We start from the raw sequence: 22,801 nt of genomic DNA on the forward strand, positions 1-22,801 counted from the left end.
ACTGTGGGGAGGGATTTCATAAAAGCAATTGCCAAAATCTTTAAATACACATAAGGTACACACCTGTCTTATTTAGAGTTACTCCCACATTTAAAATATATAACTTCCCTATACATTTAGTTAAAAGAGCCAACCTCCCAATGTTTAACATGCCTTTATATATATATATATATATATATATATATATATATATATATATATATATATATATATATATAGTTGTAGTCAAAAAGTTTACATACCCCAATGGAAATTTATAATTTCTAGACATTTCTCGAAAACAACGAATTTTAGGAAAAATCTTTTGAAGCAAAAGTTTTGCTTTTGTGGATGAGGAAAAAAAGTTACAAGAAATAGATGTCTACAATTATTTATTTAAGCAAAACTCCAAAAATGCTATTTCAAAAGTATTCATTCCCTCTGATGCTATGATAGTATTGTCTACAAGGTGTTAGAAATTTCAATATGATAATGCAGAACCTAATTCTAGAAAATGCTGGATTGTAGCTGAACAAAAGGGTTAGGCATAGGATGATTGCTGTCATTACCAATAAGCCTGAAGACCTTAGACAGAACATTATTTATTGTCATAAAGCTGGAGAAGGATACAAAAAGATTTCCAAGCATTTGAGTATCCCAATTTCAACTATTGTTTCTATTTTCAAGCACAAGACTCATGGTACTGTCACAACGCTCCCTCGGTCTGGAAGAAGGAAGGTTCTTTCACCAAGAACAAGTAGAAGAATTGTGAGGAAGGTTAATAACAATCCGAGATTGACTGCCAAAGATATTCAAAGTGAATTGGCTGCAACTAGGACAGGGGTTTCCATTTCAACCACAGCTCGAGTATTGCATGGTAAAGGTCTCAATAGTCGCAGGGAAAGGAAAAAAACAATCAGGAAAATGTCACAAGGACAATCGCTTAAAGTTTGCAAAACGGCATTTGAATGATGGATAGGAGTTCTGGTCAAAGGTTTTGTGGAGTGATGAAACAAAAATCAAGCTATTTGGTCACGCCGATAGTCGTTACGTTTGGAGAAAGTCTGGTGAGGCGCACAAAGAAAAGAACACCATATCTACTGTCAAGCATGGAGGTGGTAATATCTTTCTATGGGGCTGTTTTTCCTTTAATGGCACAGGAAATTTAGTTCCACTACATGGTAAAATGGATTCCATAGCATACCAAAAGATATTGGCCAAGCATTTGAAACCCTCCGCTACAAAACTTGGTTTACAGGACAACTGGATGTTCCAACACAACAACCATCCAAAGCACACATCAAAATGTACTTCAGAATGGTTAAAGAAGAATGAAATCAAGGTTCTGGAATGGTAGTCAACGTCAAGTCATTCTCAATCTAAGTCCGATTGAGAATCTTTGCTATGAGTAGAAGAAGGCTGTGCACAAGAGAATTCCTCAGAATTTGAATGAACTGGAACAATTTTGCATTGAAGAATGGTCAAAAATCACTAAAGAATCATGGCAAAAGTTAATTGACAAATATCCTAATCGTTTGAAATTATTATTATTATTATTATTTATTTCTTAGCAGACGCCCTTATCCAGGGCGACTTACAATCGTAAGCAAATACATTTCAAGTGTTACAATACAAATAATACAATAAGAGCAAGAAATACAATAACTTTTGTTCAACTTTTGTTTTGAAAGACCTTATTATTGCTAACGGTGCCTCAACTAGCTATTAATTTAATTTTCCTTGTCAGGGTATAAATAGTTTTGAATTAATAATTGTAGACATCTACTTTTTTTCCTCATTCACAAAAGCAAAACTTTTGCTACAAAAGATTTTTTCTAGAACTATTTGTTTTCGAAAAATTTCTAGAAATTATAAATTTCCACTGGGGTATGTAAACTTTTGACTACAACTGTAATTATATATATATATATATAATTACATATATATATATATATGTAACAAGTAATGGGTTAACAACTTACAGCTGTTCTGCAGCAATGGAAGTAAATTAAGCCTTGAAAGTTGATGCTAACAATTCCTGCAGGTGTCCCAACTTTTGTTGATTACTTACAAACCCTCTGTCTGTATAAAAGCAGTGTTGGAACAGACTGTGTTACTACACCCTCTTAAGCATTATTTGGACAGTATTGTACTGCAGGAAGTAGTATATTGCTCTCATAATGGCGAGAAAGAGGCAATTAACAAAGGAAGACAGACAGACCATTATAACCCTTAAAAGTGTAGGTCTTTCCTTTAGAGAAATTGCAAAGAAAGCCAAGGTGTCAGTGAGTACAGTTTCCTACACCATCAAAAGGCACTTGGAAACTGGAGGAAACTCTGACAGGAAGAGGTCTGGCAGACCCAAAGCCACAACAGAAGACAAGTTTCTTAGAGTCAACAGCTTGCATGATAGGCGGCTCACAGGACAACAGCTTCAAGCACAGCTTAACACTGGTAGAAGTAAGCAAGTCTCAGTTTCAACTGTGAAGAGAAGACTTTGAGCTGCAGGTTTGACAGGTCGAGTGGCAGTAAGAAAGCCATTGCTAAGATGGCAAAATAAGAAAAAGAGGCTTGCCTGGGCCATGAAGCACCACCAGTGCACTACTGAAGACTGGAAGAAGGTCTTATGGACCAATGAATCAAAATTTGAAATCTTCGGTTCATCACGCAAGGTTTTTGTACGCCATCGAGTAGGTGAAAGGATGGTTCCTCGGTGTGTGACACCAACTGTCAAACATGGAGGAGGAAGCGTGATGGTCTGGGGCTCTTTTGCTGGATCCAGAGTCGACGACTTGCACAGAGTGAGTGGCACCCTGAACCAAAACTGCTACCACAGCATTTTGCAGCGCCATGCAATACCCTCTGGTATACGCCTAGTTGGTCAGGGGTTCATCCTACAGCAAGATAATGACCCAAAACATACCTCCAGGCTATGTCAGAACTACCTTAGAAGAAAAGAACAAGAAGGTAGGCTTCAAATCATGGAATGGCCAGCACAGTCTCCAGACTTAAACCCCATCGAGCTGGTTTGGGATGAACTGGACAGAAGGGTGAAAGCAAAGCAACCTACAAGTGCAACACATTTGTGGGAACTTCTGCAAGAGTGTTGGGAAGAACTTTCCGAACAATATTTGATTTCCATTGTAGAAAGAATGCCACAAGTGTGTTCGGCTGTTATATCTGCAAAAGGTGGCTACTTTGATGAGTAAAAAATTTAGATTAAATTTTGTTAAACAAAACGATTCCATGGTTTCTTTTTTTTATCTCAAATTGTTTATTTGTTCTATGCTTTAATTTCAGAGTACATTGAAACATTAAACTGCGTAAATTTCAATAAAAACTGGAAAAATTGAGGTGTTCTAAAACTTTTGTGTGTGTGTATATATATATATATATATATATATATATATATATATATATATATAATTAACATTGGACATGGATTCTCTTCTCTTTCTTTATCTTTGGTAATGCTGAATCACTGTTGTCTAAAGCAGGGCTTGCCAATGGTTGGCTATTGATTCATAAATGGTTAATTGAGCTAAAAAATATAACTCTTCTGAATGATGCTATTTAAGCTTTTTAATGGGCTTGAAAAGAAAACAGCTGAATCTGTAGTTGTAGGTCAATGTACTGTGCAGTCAAAATACCGCATATTGAGGTTGTGTTCTGAACAAGCACAGTGATGAATGAGCAGAAAACTACTGCAGCAGTGTTCTAGTGTATTTTCTATTATTAAATCAGCTATTACACACACACTATATATATATATATATATATATATATATATATATATATATATATATATATATATATATATATATATATACACACACACACAAGTAGAAGCCTTTGGGCGACTTTCACGCAATTTGATTGGCTATTGGAATGCTGAAATGTGAAGATCATAACTGGTTAAATACCAGCATGCTGCACCCACAAAAACACATTGAGATTCAAAACAGGCACAACCCATTTGCCTGTTGGACCGTTCTGTAGTGAAAAAGTGACAGACCACATCTTGTTTCCAGGAACAGAGGAACTGAAGCCTGTTTCTGAGAATTAGCCAGGGGAGAGGCTATTACCCCAGCTCTTGAAAAATGTCATTGGCCACAGAGTGGACCGGACCTCGGTTTAACGACTTGCCTGAAGGATGGCACCCCCTGCAGCACAGTGTCCTTTATCACCATACCAGGGTACTGCTTGAGCTCTGACTCCAATTGCACGTCCTGCAGCACCTGGTTTTACATGGAGCACCGGGCTCCAACCTCGCTTACCTTCTGAGAACTGACACAAACAGATGCCACTAACAGCTCACCAAGGCGACTGCACGTTGACAGCTACTTAACAGGAGGCTGCTTAATAAAGATGCAGCAGTGTTTTAGTGTATTTGTACTATTTAATCATCTTTCACTAGTGTTGAAGAGTAAGAGGGGGTGACTGCTTAGTACAAGTCTTACTGTGCAAGCCATGCTTTTTATACAGTCATCAAGTCCTTTTCATCTGAAGTGTTTTATCTATGCCTCTTGGTTCCAACCGTACACACATGTACCCAACAGAAGTGAGGTACAAACTTCCCAGTTGATACCTTCCCAGTGGTGCAGGGGAGAAAACAAGATTTATTCAGGGAACAATTATATATTTTTTAACACAGCACACAGAGTTGTAAATGCTGTGCCTCTAGTAATCCTGCTTTATCCCACTCTTTTAATTCACGTACGCTGTTTCAACATATAGAAACATAATTTAGACATGATATTATTATGTCTGACCACCCTTGACGTAAAACTACAGGAAACTAAGGGCCCAATTCAATTACATTTAAAATGATAGGTACATTGACATAGAATCCAGTTAATAGCAAATCGGCTGGTGATCCGTGTTTCAATCGGCTGGTGATCCGTGTTTCAATCGGCTGGTGATCCGTGTTTCAATCGGCTGGTGATCCGTGTTTCAATCGGCTGGTGATGCGTGTTTCAATCGGCTGGTGATGCGTGTTTCAATCGGCTGGTGATGCGTGTTTCAATCGGCTGGTGATCCGTGTTTCAATCGGCTGGTGATCCGTGTTTCAATTGGATTTGTTGTTGATTTTCAGAGTTTCCCCCTTGTTCCTGGTTCTTGCTGTGTGTTTGGAAAAGTAGGAAGAGTAGGAAAACATATGCTGCTAAAAGAAAGATTTGGCTAAAAAGGCAATGTTTGTCCAGAATAAACAATAATGTTTACCAATTTGGGCACAACTGTCTATTTCCACACTTTATTCTGACTATCATTAGTCTAGATGGGATTTTGGCTCCTATATTTTTTATACGGTACCACATTGTACCATGTACCATACAGTCAGATAGAACCTTGGCTCACAGCCTTATTTAAAAGCATTTGGATTAATCATTCTAATCATAGTAGCAGAAACTTTTTTTTGTCTTTGCTAAACAGTTTTGTTTGAACTCCAGGAAAGCACAACCCTAACCTTTGTGAACTTGTCCTATACACTGTAACATGTAAACCAACAAGTTGTGGAAAAGGTAGAAAAGTACATGAACATGTAAATACTTTTCTAGGCAAAATGCTTTTCTACTTTTTTAGAGGCAAAATACTTCTCTACTAACCTTAAGATGTTCTCTCCAGCTGCCAGTACTGCAGATGATTTCTGAAAATCTTCACAGAGGTTCAAGTTATCCCTCCTCAAGATTAGTGTTTATCCAAACAAAAAGGCACCAGGTTCATTTTGCATTTCAATTGCAGCATCCAGATCCATTATATGTCTCCATTATCCAATCCATGTACACATGCACGATTAACCTGGATCTTCAGTGAGTAAACAAGCAAACAATTCATCTCCAGATGAATCGGTTATCATGCAGTAAAGTGGGTGGTATTAAGGTGTAACAGCTGCTTCTGCAGTGATTTGTGGATTATTGTGTATTTTATACTAACTGCATGTCTCTAGGTATGACCACATTTCTTAGGTCTCTTTCAGAACTTAAAGTATGTTCAAACAATGTTTCAGGAGTGAAGCCCATGTAATAACCATCATTTTCATTCTCTAAAGAAAATGGAAATGATTTCGCTTTGGTGAAAATTGCTTGATAGAATTTGGAAAGCGAGCAATTGTCTCTTGTTATCTTTCTAGAGAATAGGGCTCAGGTGGAATTATTTAAACGTTACACAAAGCATGTTTTTGTGGAATCATGAATTATGAATGGCAATGCTTACTGTCACATATAAATACATAAAAAGTGATTTTGCATTAAGGCTTGAAAGTTTAAAATGATAAACGGAAATAAAAAAATTAAAAATAATTACCAACCATACAATTAACTATTTTACAAGGATCAAACCGCTAAAAATGCAGGTTTATAGCCCAATAAGGTCATTTCCCCATGGTGCATCTTTTCTGATTGAATGCAGGTCAGCATGGCCACACATCATTGTGACTGCTGTAATAAAGACATTGCAAACACAGAGTATAACCTGGCTCTAGATTCTCAATAGGCAGTTTCTCAGTGATGTGTCTTGGGTTTCACCATCTTGCTGTGCTGCTGCAGTGCTTGGTAAGATTCCTGTGGGCTGACCCACTCTTTTATTATTGACAAAGCAAGACTATGGATTGCACAGTAAGTAACATCAATGGAAGCATTTTAAAAATAGAAAAAGAAACTTGAGCTAATGTATTCCTTACCTCATGTTCTGCTCAACAGTGACGCATCTACTTGCTCTACAAATCACTCAACTCAGGGGAAAAAAAAGATTGTTAAATAGGTCTATTTCCATGGTTATATATTCAGTAGCCCAAACAATTAGAGACTAGAACTCGCGATTCTTATAACATCCACACCAGGTTTCATCCAAACTGGATGAGCAGTTGAGAAAATAATTCTAAGTGGTTTCATAGGATTTTTCATCAGACTACACAGGAACAGAGTGTATGTATTAGCTTATATAGTCCACTGTGACTCAAGATGCTACATAGCAAATCAGCAACTATACAAGACAATTATTATTATCTCAAATGAGACTTTATTTTTTTCTGTAGCCATCTATTGTTAAACCCACAAATGCTGTATAGAAAGCCTTAAGAAGAGATGCCTTTTGTGAAATTAAACTGAACCGTGTAAAATGTTTATTGTTACCTTGTTTTTAAATGACAGTTATTGAGTTAACAAAAGCAATGTTTTTACAAAAAAGAAAAAAAAGAAGGAAAAAAAACAAGCAAGCAAATAAAAATTATAAAAATAGATAGGAATAGATACCAGGAAAGTTACTGGCATTTTAAAACCATAATGTAGGATTTAGGAAAACAAACAATAAAAAAACAGGAACAACTCAATACAAGTGAACTATTGTATTTGGTTAAATATTTATAAATGTAACAAAACTTTGATCTGATAAACATGGTCAGTTGAACATAAAAAGAAGCCAAGTGGTTTTCCAATGGAGAGGTGCTATATTTGCTGTTTTAGAAAGGTGTGCATAGTAACACAGTGATTGAAGCAGACACAGACAGGATCATGACTATCACTGATTGCAAGGAGCATAGCTTGTAAACACTTCTTTTTTTTTTGTTATGTATAAAATTAAGTAAAGCACGAACACAAGACAAGTTGGAATGATTCAAAACGTTACTCTATGTACAAGGCATGATACGATGATTAAATGCAATCACACATCTTTTAAATAGACCTCATATCAGTTCAGTATACATACTTGCGGTGGAGAGAAGTACTCTTCCACCATTCCAGTTAAAATGGCAGCACTGTTACCATTCGGTATGGTTTGATCTTTTTAAGGGAGAGATGTTGAAAACGCATCATTTTTACACATTTGGTTGTAATAACATAAATGTAGTTATTTTTTAACATTGTTACAATGTTAGCTATACATCTATGGACTTTAGAAAGGAAATAGTTTTAAACAAAAACAAAACAAAAATTAAAAGCAGTGCAATATTATTTGAGGACGTTGTCATGCTTGACACAAGCCAATAACACACTTGCGCCAAAGTCTGCACATTACTGACTCGACAATAAAATAAAAGAAACAATAAAACATGGGATTTTTTCTTTTAAATTGCAGTAAAGCATCCTAGAATAGCAGGGTTTGTTTTTTAAAACTGGGAATTGAGGCAACTGCATGCCTTAAACAGCATCATATTATAATACTTTAGTTAAAAGCAAGAGTTTACTAAAAGCCAAGGAAGAGCAGTGGATTCTTTATACATCAAGACTCGAAGTCTAGACAAATGTACATTAATTGTTTAGATAAAAAAAACAGGACCAAAAAGGGATAAGTAAACAAGCAATTACTATTTACATTGAATAGACATTTCATCTTTATAATTCCTTCATATTCCCCAGCCCCTCCCAAAGAAAAGTACCCACACCTCTTTGTCAACCAGTTCTTAAGTTATTCTCATTTAAATAGAGTATTTCAGGTGTTTAAAGACAGTGGCAATGGTTGAAATCACTGGAAGCTGTACATGTCTCAGGTACTGGGCATTGCCCCTTTTTTAGGCAAAAAGTCAGAAGCTACAAGGGATGCACCTGAAGAGCACAGTCTGTAAGCAAACAAACAAGGGGGGAGTCAGGGGGCTTTAGAGGTTGTCTCCAGGCTGGTACTGGGGCTCGGTCGCAGTGAAGTAGTCTTCCAGGAAGGCCTGCAGATATTCAAAGGTGTGTCTCTCTTCAGGGTCCTTCTTCCAACACTGGACCATGAGCTCGTGGAGTGAGCTGGGGCAGTCTTGGGGACAGGGCATCCTGTATCCTCGCTCCACCTGCTCCAGCACCTCGCGGTTATTCATTCCTGCGCAAACAAGAAGCAGCTTGATTTCATATTGAACTGTAATGGTTACATGTAGGTAAATTCAGCGCATATAGTCAATATGAATGGGGGGGGGGGGCCCAACCAGTACTGAATGCAAGTGTTATCATCTACAGTGTGAAGCCGGTTCGTCCCTCAACGCAGTGCAATGGAAACGTTTGCAGAAAACCATGACCATAATGCACAATTCAGCAGGTCATGCTGCACTGGGCTGGCAGACAAGTGAAACGTATGGGCGACAGGAAACAGATGTGCTACAGTGGCCCAAATCACAAAAACTGGTCAAGACTCGTGTGTTTCCACTGCAGCAGTGCACTGGGAACTATGTGTTGTGGGTTTTGGTAGCAGGTCACTCTAATTTTTGTCTAGGCAGTGTACACTTTACACGCAGTTATATAGAATGCCAGAAGAAAACAAAACGCTAGGGAAACGCTAGTAAGATATACAGGAGATATCAGTGTGGTACTGTAATTATCTGTCTCACGTCAGATGTGGTAACCCACAAACCAGAGAAGCATTCATTCTGCTGCAGGACAGTGTTCTCAGTATCACTATTTGTGGAGTCAAGTACATTCTGTGAAGCACTTTCAGGAATTGAGTATATATAGTGTATTACAGTTTATGCTTAGCTTTGAGTTATGCAATGCGAAGGGTGATACACACACACACACACACACACACACACACACACACACACACATTACATAGTAGCTGTTCTATTCTAGAGGACAGAAAGATGCTCTCGCACATAACTTTGACAATTCATTTCAAGCAATGATAGATATTTTAAATAAAGATAATAATAATAAAAAAAGAAAAAAGTGACTGTCCATAATTACCATGTAAATAACAAAGATGAATAACTTTTCTGTAAATGCTTCTTAACCCTACCTCCTCATTCATATGCTGATGTTGCTACTGGCACAATTCTTAGTGACTTCTGTGAATGAATGAGCTGAAATTGTACATTAACAATCTGAGTGTGAAATACATACTAACATACAGCGCCTTTGTTATCTACTTCTCTGGATACAGGGCAAATAAAAGTGAAACATTATTAACAAAGATGATTTTAAAAATGTACCTGGGTAAGGTACTCGTCCTTTTGTCACTAATTCTGTAAGGAGAATTCCAAACGACCAGACATCTGACTTAATTGTGAACTTGCCGTAGAGGGCAGCCTCTGGAGCGGTCCATTTTATCGGAAACTTTGCACCTAAAATGAACACAGAGAACATCACAACCATGCCATGTGAAATAGGACAAGTAAATCGAAACTTATGTCATACTGTATATGAGTTATTTCTTGATTCATGTAATGTATTATTTATAAATATACATACATTTTCATTTATGTATAAAAATACCATAACCTACAGGTACTGTAAAAGCAGTTAACAAAAATAATCCCTACAGGATATTATTTTACAGAAAGGTTGAGTCTGGAAACAAAAGTCACATCACCTTAGTCACCAACACAAACATCAAGAACCGGGTTTCAGCATTTCACTCCTGGAGTGAATGAGCAAAGAGACCTAGATAAAGTGAATGCGCTACCTTGTCGAGCAGTGTACTCATTGTCTTCTATCAGTCTTGCCAACCCAAAATCAGCAATCTTGCACACTAAATTGTCCCCCACCAGGATATTGGCGGATCGCAGATCTCGATGGATGTAATTCATTCTCTCAATGTAAGCCATGCCAGCAGCAACCTGGAATAGGAGGAACTCATTTCATGTTTTAAAATCTTTCCCTATTTAGAAACATTGAATACCCAGGACTATTCCACTGCGGGCAAACTGAAGGCAAATTGCTGGCTCCATAATAAAACATATGATGCAGACAGTTTGCCTACATTGGAGAATTGAACCCCTTGTGCCAAAGTTATGTTTTAAGTGATTTTGACTGTTTTAGCCTGATTTTGACATAATTCATATGATCTTTAACATTTTTGTAATGCAGCAGTGCTCTTTATTACATTTTAAAAGATCATATCTGGCACTACTCTAGGTAAAGAAAGTTCTCAGTTTGCTTGCTTTGCCTTCCAGGAAGTCTGTTGCACGTCATTGTACTTCAGTGCTGTCTTTGGAAGCAAAGCATGTCCGTCATTGGCAGCTGGTTGGTTACAGGAAAGACGGAGCGGGGAACAACTCTACCCTCCAGGTGAAAGTGAGGCATGCTAACAGATATTTACTTAGCCGAGTGTAGCACCAGATATCACGCTTTTAGAATTCAATTACTGTAGTTTTGTTTTTTTAAAATACTACACATTTGAAACTATATGGTGAATAAATGCGCTTGCCACGGAACATTCAGGGAATTGTTTTGTTAACTGCAATCACTTTGAAGCCACTCGAAGTATAGCATTTCTTTTTGGAAATGTCCCAGTCTTTCATGGAAGGCTTTTCAATCAGAAAGTTAAGAACTCACCTGTCCTGCCATGTCCACTAGGTTTGGCAACTTCAGTGCCCTCCCTTCTCCGTCTTTCAAGAAATCTAACAAACTTCCTGAAATAAAGATGTTCACTTTGTGACTACCGTACTTGAAAACCAGTTAGAGTGGATTACATTGTATGATGAGCAGATGTAAAAACTTTGTTTTGGGATGGCATTTTATTCAATATAATTAAACGAGGCTTTCTCCTCTTGTATCTCTGTCACCTCTACCACTCATCCATAGTGTAGTCTTGTTTCATTGTGCTGAATTCAGACACACCTTTAGCCCAGTACTTGCCTGACTGCATTCTCTCATTCACTGTCATTCATGCAAATCTGTCCTCTGCTACATCCGCCCTTTCATTATTATTGCTGCCGTTTGCTTTGTATTACATTACACTCGCATGCATCACCATCAGGCTGTGAGAGTCCATGTGATCTCATGCCTCAACCAGCATTGGGCTAGTTACAGATAGTCCAGTTTAAATGTAGTACTTCATGTCATAATAGTCATATGTACTGTTGCATTCCAATGTGTCAAAATGTCACCCTGTGTCCTCGTCTATCTAAACAATTGCCTTGGAAGCTGGGGTGGAGTCACAAGTAACAACAGTCACAGTCCAGCCAACACGCTTCATCAGGAATATTTTAAAACAAGGAAAAAAATTAGGTCTCGTCCGTCTGATAAACTTTCCAATGTATCAAGTTGCTATGGCCGTTGCTGCTCTTTGCACCCTGTCTGCTTGTGTTGTTTACAGTGACTTAAAATGAACACCAGTATGCTTGTTTAGAAGCTTCCTGTTTTATGACTTGCTACTGGCTACTGGCTACTCATGAATCACACACACGACCAGAACTTCACAGACTGCCAGTTGAGGTCTGACCTCAGATCTGTACATGCAGAACCCAATTTGCAGTTTCTGCTTGGGAGAGAGCCTGAGGACTGAATGATCAGGTCAGGATTCCAGCTCCCAGAGTGCAATGCTGTTCTGCTACACATTACATTTCTCCATGACGATTTCAGAATCATTTTCCCATCCTGTTCACTTTATCAAACAGACAATGCCTTATTGTGGTGAGATGGAATATTTTCATCTGTGTTACTGTCATGTGCACAGGGATCAGTATTAGGTCCTCTGCTATTTCTAATCTACATTAATGACTTAGATTCTGGTACAGTAAGCAAACTTGTTAAATTTGCAGAAGACACAAAAATAGGAGGAGTGGCAAACACTGTTGCAGCAGCAAAGGTCATCCAAAATGATCTAGACAGCATTCAGAACTGGGCAGACACAAGGCAAACGACATTTAATAGAGAAAAGTGTAAGGTATTGCATGCAGGCAATAAAAATGTGCATTATAAATATCATATGGGAGATAGTGAAATTGAAGAAGGAATCTATGAAAAAGACCTAGGAGTTTATGTTGACTCAGAAATGTCTTCATCTAGACAATGTGGGGAAGCTATAAAAAAGGCTAACAAGATGCTCAGATATATAGTGAAAAGAGTTTAATTTAAATCAAGGGAAGTAATGTTAAAACTTTACAATGCATTAGTAAGACCTCATCTAGAATATTGTGTTCAGTTCTGGTCACCTCACTACAAAAAGGACATTGCTGCCCTAGAAAGTGTGCATAGAAGAGCGACCAGAATTATCCCATGTTTAAAAGGCATGTGTTATGCAGACAGGCTAAAAGAATTGAATCTGTTCAGTCTTGAACAAAGAAGACTACGCGGCAATTTGATTCAAGCAACAAGGATGAGTGGTCACAAGTGGAGATTAGATAAAGGGGCATTCAGAACAGAAAATACGAGGCACTTTTTTACACAGAGAATTGTGGGAATCTGGAACCAACTCCCCAGTAATGTTGTTGAAGCTGACACCCTGGGATCCTTCAAGAAGCTGCTTGATGAGATTCTGGGATCAATAAGCTACTAACAACCAAATGAGCAAGATGGGCCGAATGGCCTCCTCTCGTTTGTAAACTTTCTTATGTTCTTATGTGTGGCGCAACTCTGTGTCACACAGCAAGAGTGGAATATATAAATAACCTCATATTGATCTAACACTAAAGTGCAGAGCCCTGTCACGTATTTCCGTGCAGTGCCTGGTGAGAATAAGCCTTAATGATGATCTAAAAGCATGATTCACTTACCTAAGCCTGTCAAATGCATTCTGCTTCATCTAACTGATGTTCTTGTCATAGTGCTGATTGGGGCATCTAATCCTCCAAGTACAGCCAGTTCTGTATGTCAATTTGTCTGTGCCATAAAGCAATGCAATGCAAACTTGCTGTGATCTTTTCATACTACAGTAATTGCTTGGTATAAGTCCTTCTTTATTTGTATTACAATGTTTACTATACTAAGTTGCAGTTGGCTTTAAAGGTTATATACACTTAGCAAGGGCAGCATTTGGTGTAATCCCATTTTAAATCATAAACCCTTAAGTGATTTTTTGCAGATAAAATCAAATCCATTGTCCAAATGCTTGACAGAGAACTTCAAAGCATTGTTAACTGGAAAAACAGCCCATATTCAAATGTTATCAGGTCAGATATTTAGAGCCTCTGGCTTTTTCATTTTATTATTTTTTGCCAGGTCTAATGTTTTGCTGGTATAATACAAATGCATAAAAGTATACGAACAATGCAGTTTGGTTTTTGTGGTTCATTTCCATAAATTTTACCCTTGTTTTTCCATCCTGTTTAAAATTCCCAATTTGAAGGTTGCCTCACTCCTGCAACAGTAAGAGACCTGCTGTAACTCAAGCAGAGCAGCAAACATTTCCAAGCTGCTGAAGCTTTGTGGGCACCCGACTTCCATGAGGTGAACAACTTTAACATTCAATATAGTAAGAGACCCTAACAAACATGGTCATATTCAAGATACTAAGAGACCTTAACAAACATGGTCATATTCAAGATACTAAGGGACCTTAACAAACACTGTCATATTCAAGATACTAAGGGACCTTAACAAACATGGTCATATTCAAGATACTAAGAGACCTTAACAAACATGGTCATATTCAAGATACTAAGAGACCTTAACAAACATGGTCATATTCAAGATAGTAAGAGACCCTAACAAACATGGTCATATTCAAGATAGTAAGAGACCTTAACAAACATGGTCATATTCAAGATACTAAGAGACCTTAACAAACATGGTCATATTCAAGATACTAAGAGACCTTAACAAACACGGTCATATTCAAGACACTAAGAGACCTTAACAAACACGGTCATATTCAAGATACTAAGAGACCTTAACAAACATGGTCATATTCCAGATACTAAGAGACCTTAACAAACATGGTCATATTCAAGATACTAAGAGACCTTAACAAACACGGTCATATTCAAGATACTAAGAGACCTTAACAAACATGGTCATATTCAAGACACTAAGAGACCTTAACAAACATGGTCATATTCAAGACACTAAGAGACCTTAACAAACATGGTCATATTCAAGACACTAAGAGACCTTAACAAACACGGTCATATTCAAGATACTAAGAGACCTTAACAAACATGGTCATATTCAAGATAGTAAGAGACCCTAACAAACATGGTCATATTCAAGATACTAAGAGACCTTAACAAACATGGTCATATTCAAGACACTAAGAGACCTTAACAAACACGGTCATATTCAAGATACTAAGAGACCTTAACAAACATGGTCATATTCCAGATACTAAGAGACCTTAACAAACATGGTCATATTCAAGATACTAAGAGACCTTAACAAACACGGTCATATTCAAGATACTAAGAGACCTTAACAAACATGGTCATATTCAAGATACTAAGAGACGCCAACAAACATGGTCATATTCAAGATACTAAGAGACCTTAACAAACATGGTCATATTCAAGATACTAAGAGACCTTAACAAACACGGTCATATTCAAGATACTAAGAGACCTTAACAAACATGGTCATATTCAAGATACTAAGAGACCTTAACAAACATGGTCATATTCAAGATACTAAGAGACCTTAACAAACACGGTCATATTCAAGATACTAAGAGACCTTAACAAACATGGTCATATTCAAGATAGTAAGAGACCCTAACAAACATGGTCATATTCAAGATACTAAGAGACCTTAACAAACATGGTCATATTCAAGACACTAAGAGACCTTAACAAACATGGTCATATTCAAGATACTAAGAGACCTTAACAAACATGGTCATATTCAAGATACTAAGAGACCTTAACAAACATGGTCATATTCAAGATACTAAGAGACCTTAACAAACACGGTCATATTCAAGATACTAAGAGACCTTAACAAACATGGTCATATTCAAGATAGTAAGAGACCCTAACAAACATGGTCATATTCAAGATACTAAGAGACCTTAACAAACATGGTCATATTCAAGACACTAAGAGACCTTAACAAACACTGTCATATTCAAGATACTAAGAGACCTTAACAAACACGGTCATATTCCAGATACTAAGAGACCTTAACAAACATGGTCATATTCAAGACACTAAGAGACCTTAACAAACACTGTCATATTCAAGATACTAAGAGACCTTAACAAACACGGTCATATTCCAGATACTAAGAGACCTTAACAAACATGGTCATATTCAAGATACTAAGAGACCTTAACAAACACGGTCATATTCCAGATACTAAGAGACCTTAACAAACACGGTCATATTCAAGATACTAAGAGACCTTAACAAACATGGTCATATTCAAGATACTAAGAGACCTTAACAAACATGGTCATATTCAAGATAGTAAGAGACGCCAACAAACATGGTCAAATTCAAGATAGTAAGAGACCTTAACAAACATGGTCATATTCAAGACACTAAGAGACCCTAACAAACATGGTCATATTCAAGATACTAAGAGACCTTAACAAACACGGTCATATTCAAGATACTAAGAGACCTTAACAAACATGGTCATATTCCAGATAGTAAGAGACCCTAACAAACATGGTCATATTCAAGATACTAAGAGACCTTAACAAACATGGTCATATTCAAGATACTAAGAGACCTTAACAAACATGGTCATATTCAAGATACTAAGAGACCTTAACAAACATGGTCATATTCAAGATAGTAAGAGACCTTAACAAACATGGTCATATTCAAGATAGTAAGAGACCCTAACAAACATGGTCATATTCAAGATAGTAAGAGACCCTAACAAACATGGTCATATTCAAGATACTAAGAGACCTTAACAAACATGGTCATATTCAAGATAGTAAGAGACCCTAACAAACATGGTCATATTCAAGATAGTAAGAGACCCTAACAAACATGGTCATATTCAAGATACTAAGAGACCTTAACAAACATGGTCATATTCAAGACACTAAGAGACCTTAACAAACATGGTCATATTCAAGACACTAAGAGACCTTAACAAACATGGTCATATTCCAGATACTAAGAGACCTTAACAAACATGGTCATATTCAAGATACTAAGAGACCTTAACAAACACGGTCATATTCAAGATACTAAGAGACCTTAACAAACACGGTCATATTCAAGATACTAAGAGACCTTAACAAACACGGTCATATTCAAGATACTAAGAGACCTTAACAAACATGGTCATATTCAAGATACTAAGAGACCTTAACAAACACGGTCATATTCAAGATACTAAGAGACCTTAACAAACACGGTCATATTCAAGATACTAAGAGACCTTAACAAACACGGTCAAATTCAAGATAGTAAGAGACCTTAACAAACACGGTCATATTCAAGATACTAAGAGACCTTAACAAACATGGTCATATTCAAGATACTAAGAGACCTTAACAAACACGGTCATATTCAAGATACTAAGAGACCTTAACAAACATGGTCATATTCAAGATACTAAGAGACCTTAACAAACACGGTCATATTCAAGATACTAAGAGACCTTAACAAACATGGTCATATTCAAGATACTAAGAGACCTTAACAAACACGGTCATATTCAAGATACTAAGAGACCTTAACAAACACGGTTCATGGTCTTCAGTGCAATTTGTTAGGTTTACAGAACTAGTAAACAGCTGTGAGTCCCTATATTAACTTTCACAATTGCTGGCTGGTTTGTAACAATTTGCTTTCAACCTTGCACAAATTTGACTTCAGAGTAAACCTCCCCTGATCAGCCAAGCCCTCTCTTTGTTATATGTACAATGCATGCTACATCGGCTAGTAAAGGGTATGAGTATGGTAATAGTGGGGTGCAAGTGAACATCTCTACTCCTATTACTACTCCTCCTCTTTGTGCTTTTAAGAGCAGTCCTCAATCATTATAGAGTTATCTTTGGTTACTTTGGCTAATCCCTGGAATTCATAGTCTCGTAATATACATTATGCCAATATTAAACACTTTACATTCTTGTGTTCAAAAGTATACATTTTCTGTCACTTTAACTTGTACTGGGAGGTTAAGGATTAATACCTCACTATTTACAGCAAAACATATCTTGTTGGTAACTAGAACTGTAGTTTAGTTAGATGTTGTAAAAAAAAAAACCTAGGTTACTAAAACTGAAGCTGCAGAAATGAGGTAAACCAATCCCGCAGCTACTGTAGTTTCAGATATCCTGTCATTCTAGAATTCTTGAGTACAGGATGGCACATTTTTTAATGTGTAACCAGCATGCACTACATTAATATTATAAAGTGTTCTGGTTGTAGGACTCTTATCAGTGGGAATAGCATCCTATTAACCAGGGCACTGCAATAATGAATGAGCACAGGACTACTGAGGATCAGTGACGTCTCACTGTGTCCCCCGGCGCACACTGACCTTTGCACATGTACTCGGTGACGATGTAGATGGGCTCCTCGGACACCACGGCATAGAGCTGCACCAGCTTGTCGTGCCGCAGCTTCTTCATGATCTGAGCCTCTTCCAGGAAGGACTCTGGAGACATGGTGCCAGGCTTCAGGGTCTTCACAGCTACTTTAGTGGTGCCGTTCCAGGTGCCTGTCATCGTGTAAAACACAGCAATCAGCAACCCAGGACAGCCTCGAGTCTCCACCCAGCACCGTTAAACACTCAGTACTGTTGAATTTAGAAATAATCAAGAAACTCAATAAATCAAAATGCAAACGTCTTCGAAGACGTTGAAAAAGACTTAGAAATGTCTCTCATTGGATTTATTACATTTCGTTTAGTATTTCTAGACTCTTTACTTCAACATAAATTGAACCAAGATATGCAATGAACTTAAGGCCTGTCCATTTAACCTTACAGGTATGGCTGTAATATTATTATTTTTAGTACTAATAGTAGCAGTAGTGTTCATATTTAAAGTGACATTTCAATTAAACTGATACCCTAACTTGTTTGTAATGTACTCTATAGGTTATATTTAAAACATGTGCTTCCATCATAAGGGTTGCATGCATTTCCAGTTTAAAAAGAAGCACCAGTTAAAGAGTTTCCAGAGTAAATCAATTCAAAGTGCTTTATTTTTTTGCAACCCCCTCAGTTTTGAAATGGACACACCCATAGTTCATGCTTACTGAGCACGTGCATATATTGGTACATTTCTATTGAACAGTCTGTATGTATTTTAATATGTGAAAAGAAAAGCATTTTTCACAGTTGTTTGTTTTACTGTTTGGTACTATTATAAAAGATGAAGTGAAGACAACGCTGCCGTAATTGAAATGTAAGCCTGGGGTTAGAGGCGCTGGATCCATTAAAGGATTTAGTACTGTATGCTAACAATGTTAGTTCCTGAAACTACGCCAGTGGGGTGCTGTTCGGGTCATGCTGCTGGACACAGAGGCAGGGCAGTGACATCTCTACTGACGTTGTATTGCCACAGACATTCTAAGAATGTTGTGAGGTCCAAATTATTCTTTATTTTATATCTGCAACAGGGAGGATTCAGCTACTGTATAACCAGTTTGATTATTTCAAGCTAAACAAAGTATATATGTATATAACTGTGTGCAGTGGAATTATACCTCCTTTCAAATAAACACACACATATATATATATATATATATATATATATATATATATATATATATATATATATATTATGCACTTTCTTCCAGGTTCTTCACTCTTTTTTCACAGCAAATACAGATATCCAGAATAACCATAACCATACAATAGTTATTTTTTTTTTACTGTATGGTGCTTTTTCTTAACGAGTGCGAGTGGTTACCTGTAGGTATTATCTGTGCAGAAGTAATAGTTTCTGCAGTTCACATAACCTGCACATTCAGGTCAGGTCACAGTGATGGTGGTGTCAAATTGAGAAAGAAGACTTTAGTAAAGTAAACCTCTATAAACAATGGAATTTGTCTTACCATACCACACATCAGCAAAACATCCCGCCCCCAGTTTCTTTTCCAAAGGAATTGATTCTCTTGCAACTTCCCATGCATCTTTAGTCAGTCCAACTGTTTGTGGTGTATTATTCGGGCACACAGCGATTAAATTAAAGCACAAACCATCAGCTTTGTCTATAAAGAATGAAGGTAAGGCAAAAAAGGATTTATGATCAATAAATGAAACATGCGCAGAGGAAGATGGAAGGTGAGTCACCTGAAGTGCCATGACTTCTCTTTCGTACGTATCCATGTAAAACAGTATGAACCTTGGCATGACCCCTCTGATCAGTGATGGCAGGTGTCGGTTGTGTTTAAAGTTTAGTGTCTCTTGAGCCCCACCTTCCATCTTGCCTCTGATTAGTGTATTGTAGTGTTTCATCTCCATACCCATCCAAACTTCCCCAAACTGCCCATTCCCGAGCCTCTTTATCAACTGCAGGGACTCCCGAGGGATCTCCCACACGTCTTTGGTTTTGACAGACAGGTCAGCCAGCCTCGGCATGCCTTTATGGCAGGGCACCACTAAGCGACAGCACAGACCCGCAGCTCGCTCTGAGAGTGGACACAAGCACATAGAAGCGGAGAGCGCTTTATAGAGAGACACAGAAAACATACAGCAAACAGCTAGAGCAAAAGTCAGCATTGGACAATTTGGACGACACATCATTTAACAGAGAAAATTACAAAGAACTGCCAGTTCCTGAACCAGAACAGAATCAAAATAAATAAACATTGTTCCAACTTTACATAATACCAAACCGGAAGGGGCAGAAATGCCAAGATTTAGTAGTGAAGTTAGCATTTACGGTAAGCAAACAGGATAACGACAATAATCTTATGATAATTAGGCTGCATCACAGAACAGAATGCCATGAAGACATTCTGTCATCCATCCATCACCAACATTAGAAGCCTGCAATGTTTCACAGCAATGCAGAATCCTTTATCAAGTATGAAATCTCAAATGACTCCATTCGTTTTTAGCTCTGCATTGTTTTTTCAAGCTGAGCTTTATCAGTTATCAAAATTGTCTTTTAAAAATGGCACACCACAATAAAGTTTGTCATGGATGACAGCACAGCATGGGATTATAGTTCTGAAGGACTGCAGGGACTGGGCATAAAGACTGTTGAGGAGGCCACACTGCACGATTGCCATCAGCAGAGAGTCATACTAGTTACTTTGAAAATTAAACACAGAATTCAAATTGTGATTGCAGGTGGTGATGAGATTCACCTTTCCTGTAGAAATACATTTAAATGTTATCATCACATTACCTTGACAATCATTACTATGCTTGTAACACATACAATAAGTACTGCAGTCATTTAAATGCAAAGACACAAGCACGTATTACATTGTATGTAGTTTTAATTTTAGTTCAGTGAAGTTCCTCCATATCTCCTGGCTGGATATCTTTTGAGCTGGTTGTATCTGGGTTAAATGTATCGTAAAAGCATCAATTTTATGACCTATCTGCACTAAAATAGATCAATATTCAAACGGGCAATGCAAGAAGCCATTAATGCAATTGCACATGGATTACAAATGGGATTTTACTGCACCGGTTTCACATATATTTTTATATCACACCCAATGCAGACATGACCATATCTCTTGTTGCTATATTAACAGTATTGCACCATCGCCTTTAATCAATTATGCACTGGCAACCATGACTATAGTCAATCATCCGCTCTGAAAACCTTATTTTACTGTATACTCAAATGGGCTTTATTCATATTTACCATTTGTCTTAATTGCATTGGCGCCCTTGAGACAAGTCAGGTATATCAGATTCAGATTTTCTAATTGAACACAAAAAGATGATCCTTCAAGTTTCAGATCACATTTCGCATTAATAGGATCACATTTAACTTCAAGTTAAAATCTCATTATTGGCACAACTTTTCAACAAGATTGTAATGCTTAAATATTCACGGCCAATTATGGATTAACCCTTGTTCAAATATTTTAAGCCATTACAAAATACACTGTTTTATTTAACTGTTGTAAAGTTTTTTAATGCCAAGTGCCTTTCTGTTTGTACAATACAGCAACCCTACACAGTATTAAAAAATATTAATAAGAAGTAAAAGTAACTTCCAATAAGTGCTTTTTTATTGTCACATTAGCTTATTATTAGTAATGCTTTAAATGTCTCATGCTGTTGGAAATCACACAAGACTTGAATCCTATCCTTTCTGATTAAGGGCCTGTTCACTAGAGGTTTGTACTCTAAACCCAGCAAACAAAATTGAAAAGTCAAGTTAGCTGTAGGTCTGCTATTGAAAATACCTGTCCTGACAATGCCACTTTAAAACAGTGTCATTACACATCATGATCGCGGTGTCTCAAGAAAAGCTTTTCTGGTCAGGAGATACAAATTGTAAAGTCCAATAGCGTTGATCCTGTTCATTTCAGTGACTCAGACCTACCTGAATAGTGGTGCACCAGCTGCTGAAGCGTTTCAAACTGGGCTCGGGTTGTGATGTAATACCCACCACTGTCTAACTTCCGAATTTTATAGTGTTTAACATGATCTCCTTTAATGTCATCCCAGTCACGTATGGAGAGGGAAAAGGCACCTGAACTCAGAAAAAAAAAAAAAAACATTTAAATGCAGGCGGATGTACATTAATGTAAAGCAAATCTATAGATTCTAATGGGTTTAGAACATTATTGCTTCTACATTGTCCTCTTTATCTGTTAACCGCAGTAGTCAGTGATACTTCTCTAAAAATCAATAAAAAGTACCATGAGGTGCATGCTGATGAGCGACAGGATAGCAGCAACAGGACAATCAGTAAGAGTGGATCAATATAGGTTTTGAATGTTTCCCTGCTTTGGTTCATATTTTAGACTGACCAACAAAAATACCCAACATATGTTTCAGTGGGGTCTATTCAATTAATGTAAATGGTGACTGATCTAAAAACCACTCTCCTCATAGGCTTAGTTCAGAAATGTGAATTGTCTCAATAGCTGTTTTAAATCCGCCATCGTGGATACCACTTGGTAAGTAGTCCCTGGTTAATTGCACTGTACATGAGTAAATGCAGAGTGTTGTGTTAACAATGTGATCATCTCAGATATGTGTTTTGATCACAGCCCCTCCTACACGTTTCATAATCCCTGCTTGCATTTTGTACCTCCATGCATGTTTGCGCTTGATCACATGGATATGGTCAGAGAAGTGACCCA

At 37.4% G+C, this 22,801-nt stretch overlaps 1 protein-coding gene across 5 annotated transcripts in view; it reads right to left on the minus strand.

Moving 5' to 3' along the window:
- Positions 1-7,076: 7,076 nt before the first annotated feature.
- The window catches only part of LOC117410990 (tyrosine-protein kinase Fyn), a 74,975-nt gene continuing 59,250 nt past the window's right edge, over positions 7,077-22,801 (minus strand). For 3 of the 5 annotated variants that reach the window (XM_034017978.3, XM_034017975.3, XM_034017977.3), the window contains 8 exons: positions 22,036-22,185; positions 19,985-20,149; positions 19,574-19,729; positions 18,051-18,230; positions 11,226-11,302; positions 10,354-10,507; positions 9,881-10,012; positions 7,077-8,778 (listed from right to left, as the gene is read on the minus strand). In XM_034017978.3, the coding sequence (XP_033873869.1) occupies positions 8,570-8,778; positions 9,881-10,012; positions 10,354-10,507; positions 11,226-11,302; positions 18,051-18,230; positions 19,574-19,729; positions 19,985-20,149; positions 22,036-22,185 (1,223 nt within the window). In that variant the 3' untranslated portion in view covers positions 7,077-8,569. The remainder of the gene's footprint in view (positions 8,779-9,880; positions 10,013-10,353; positions 10,508-11,225; positions 11,303-18,050; positions 18,231-19,573; positions 19,730-19,984; positions 20,150-22,035; positions 22,186-22,801) is intronic. The other 2 variants (XM_034017980.3, XM_034017979.3) reach the window with 2 other exon arrangements.

Source organism: Acipenser ruthenus, chromosome 6 (genome assembly GCF_902713425.1).
Source record: "Acipenser ruthenus chromosome 6, fAciRut3.2 maternal haplotype, whole genome shotgun sequence".
Taxonomy (NCBI): domain Eukaryota; kingdom Metazoa; phylum Chordata; class Actinopteri; order Acipenseriformes; family Acipenseridae; genus Acipenser; species Acipenser ruthenus.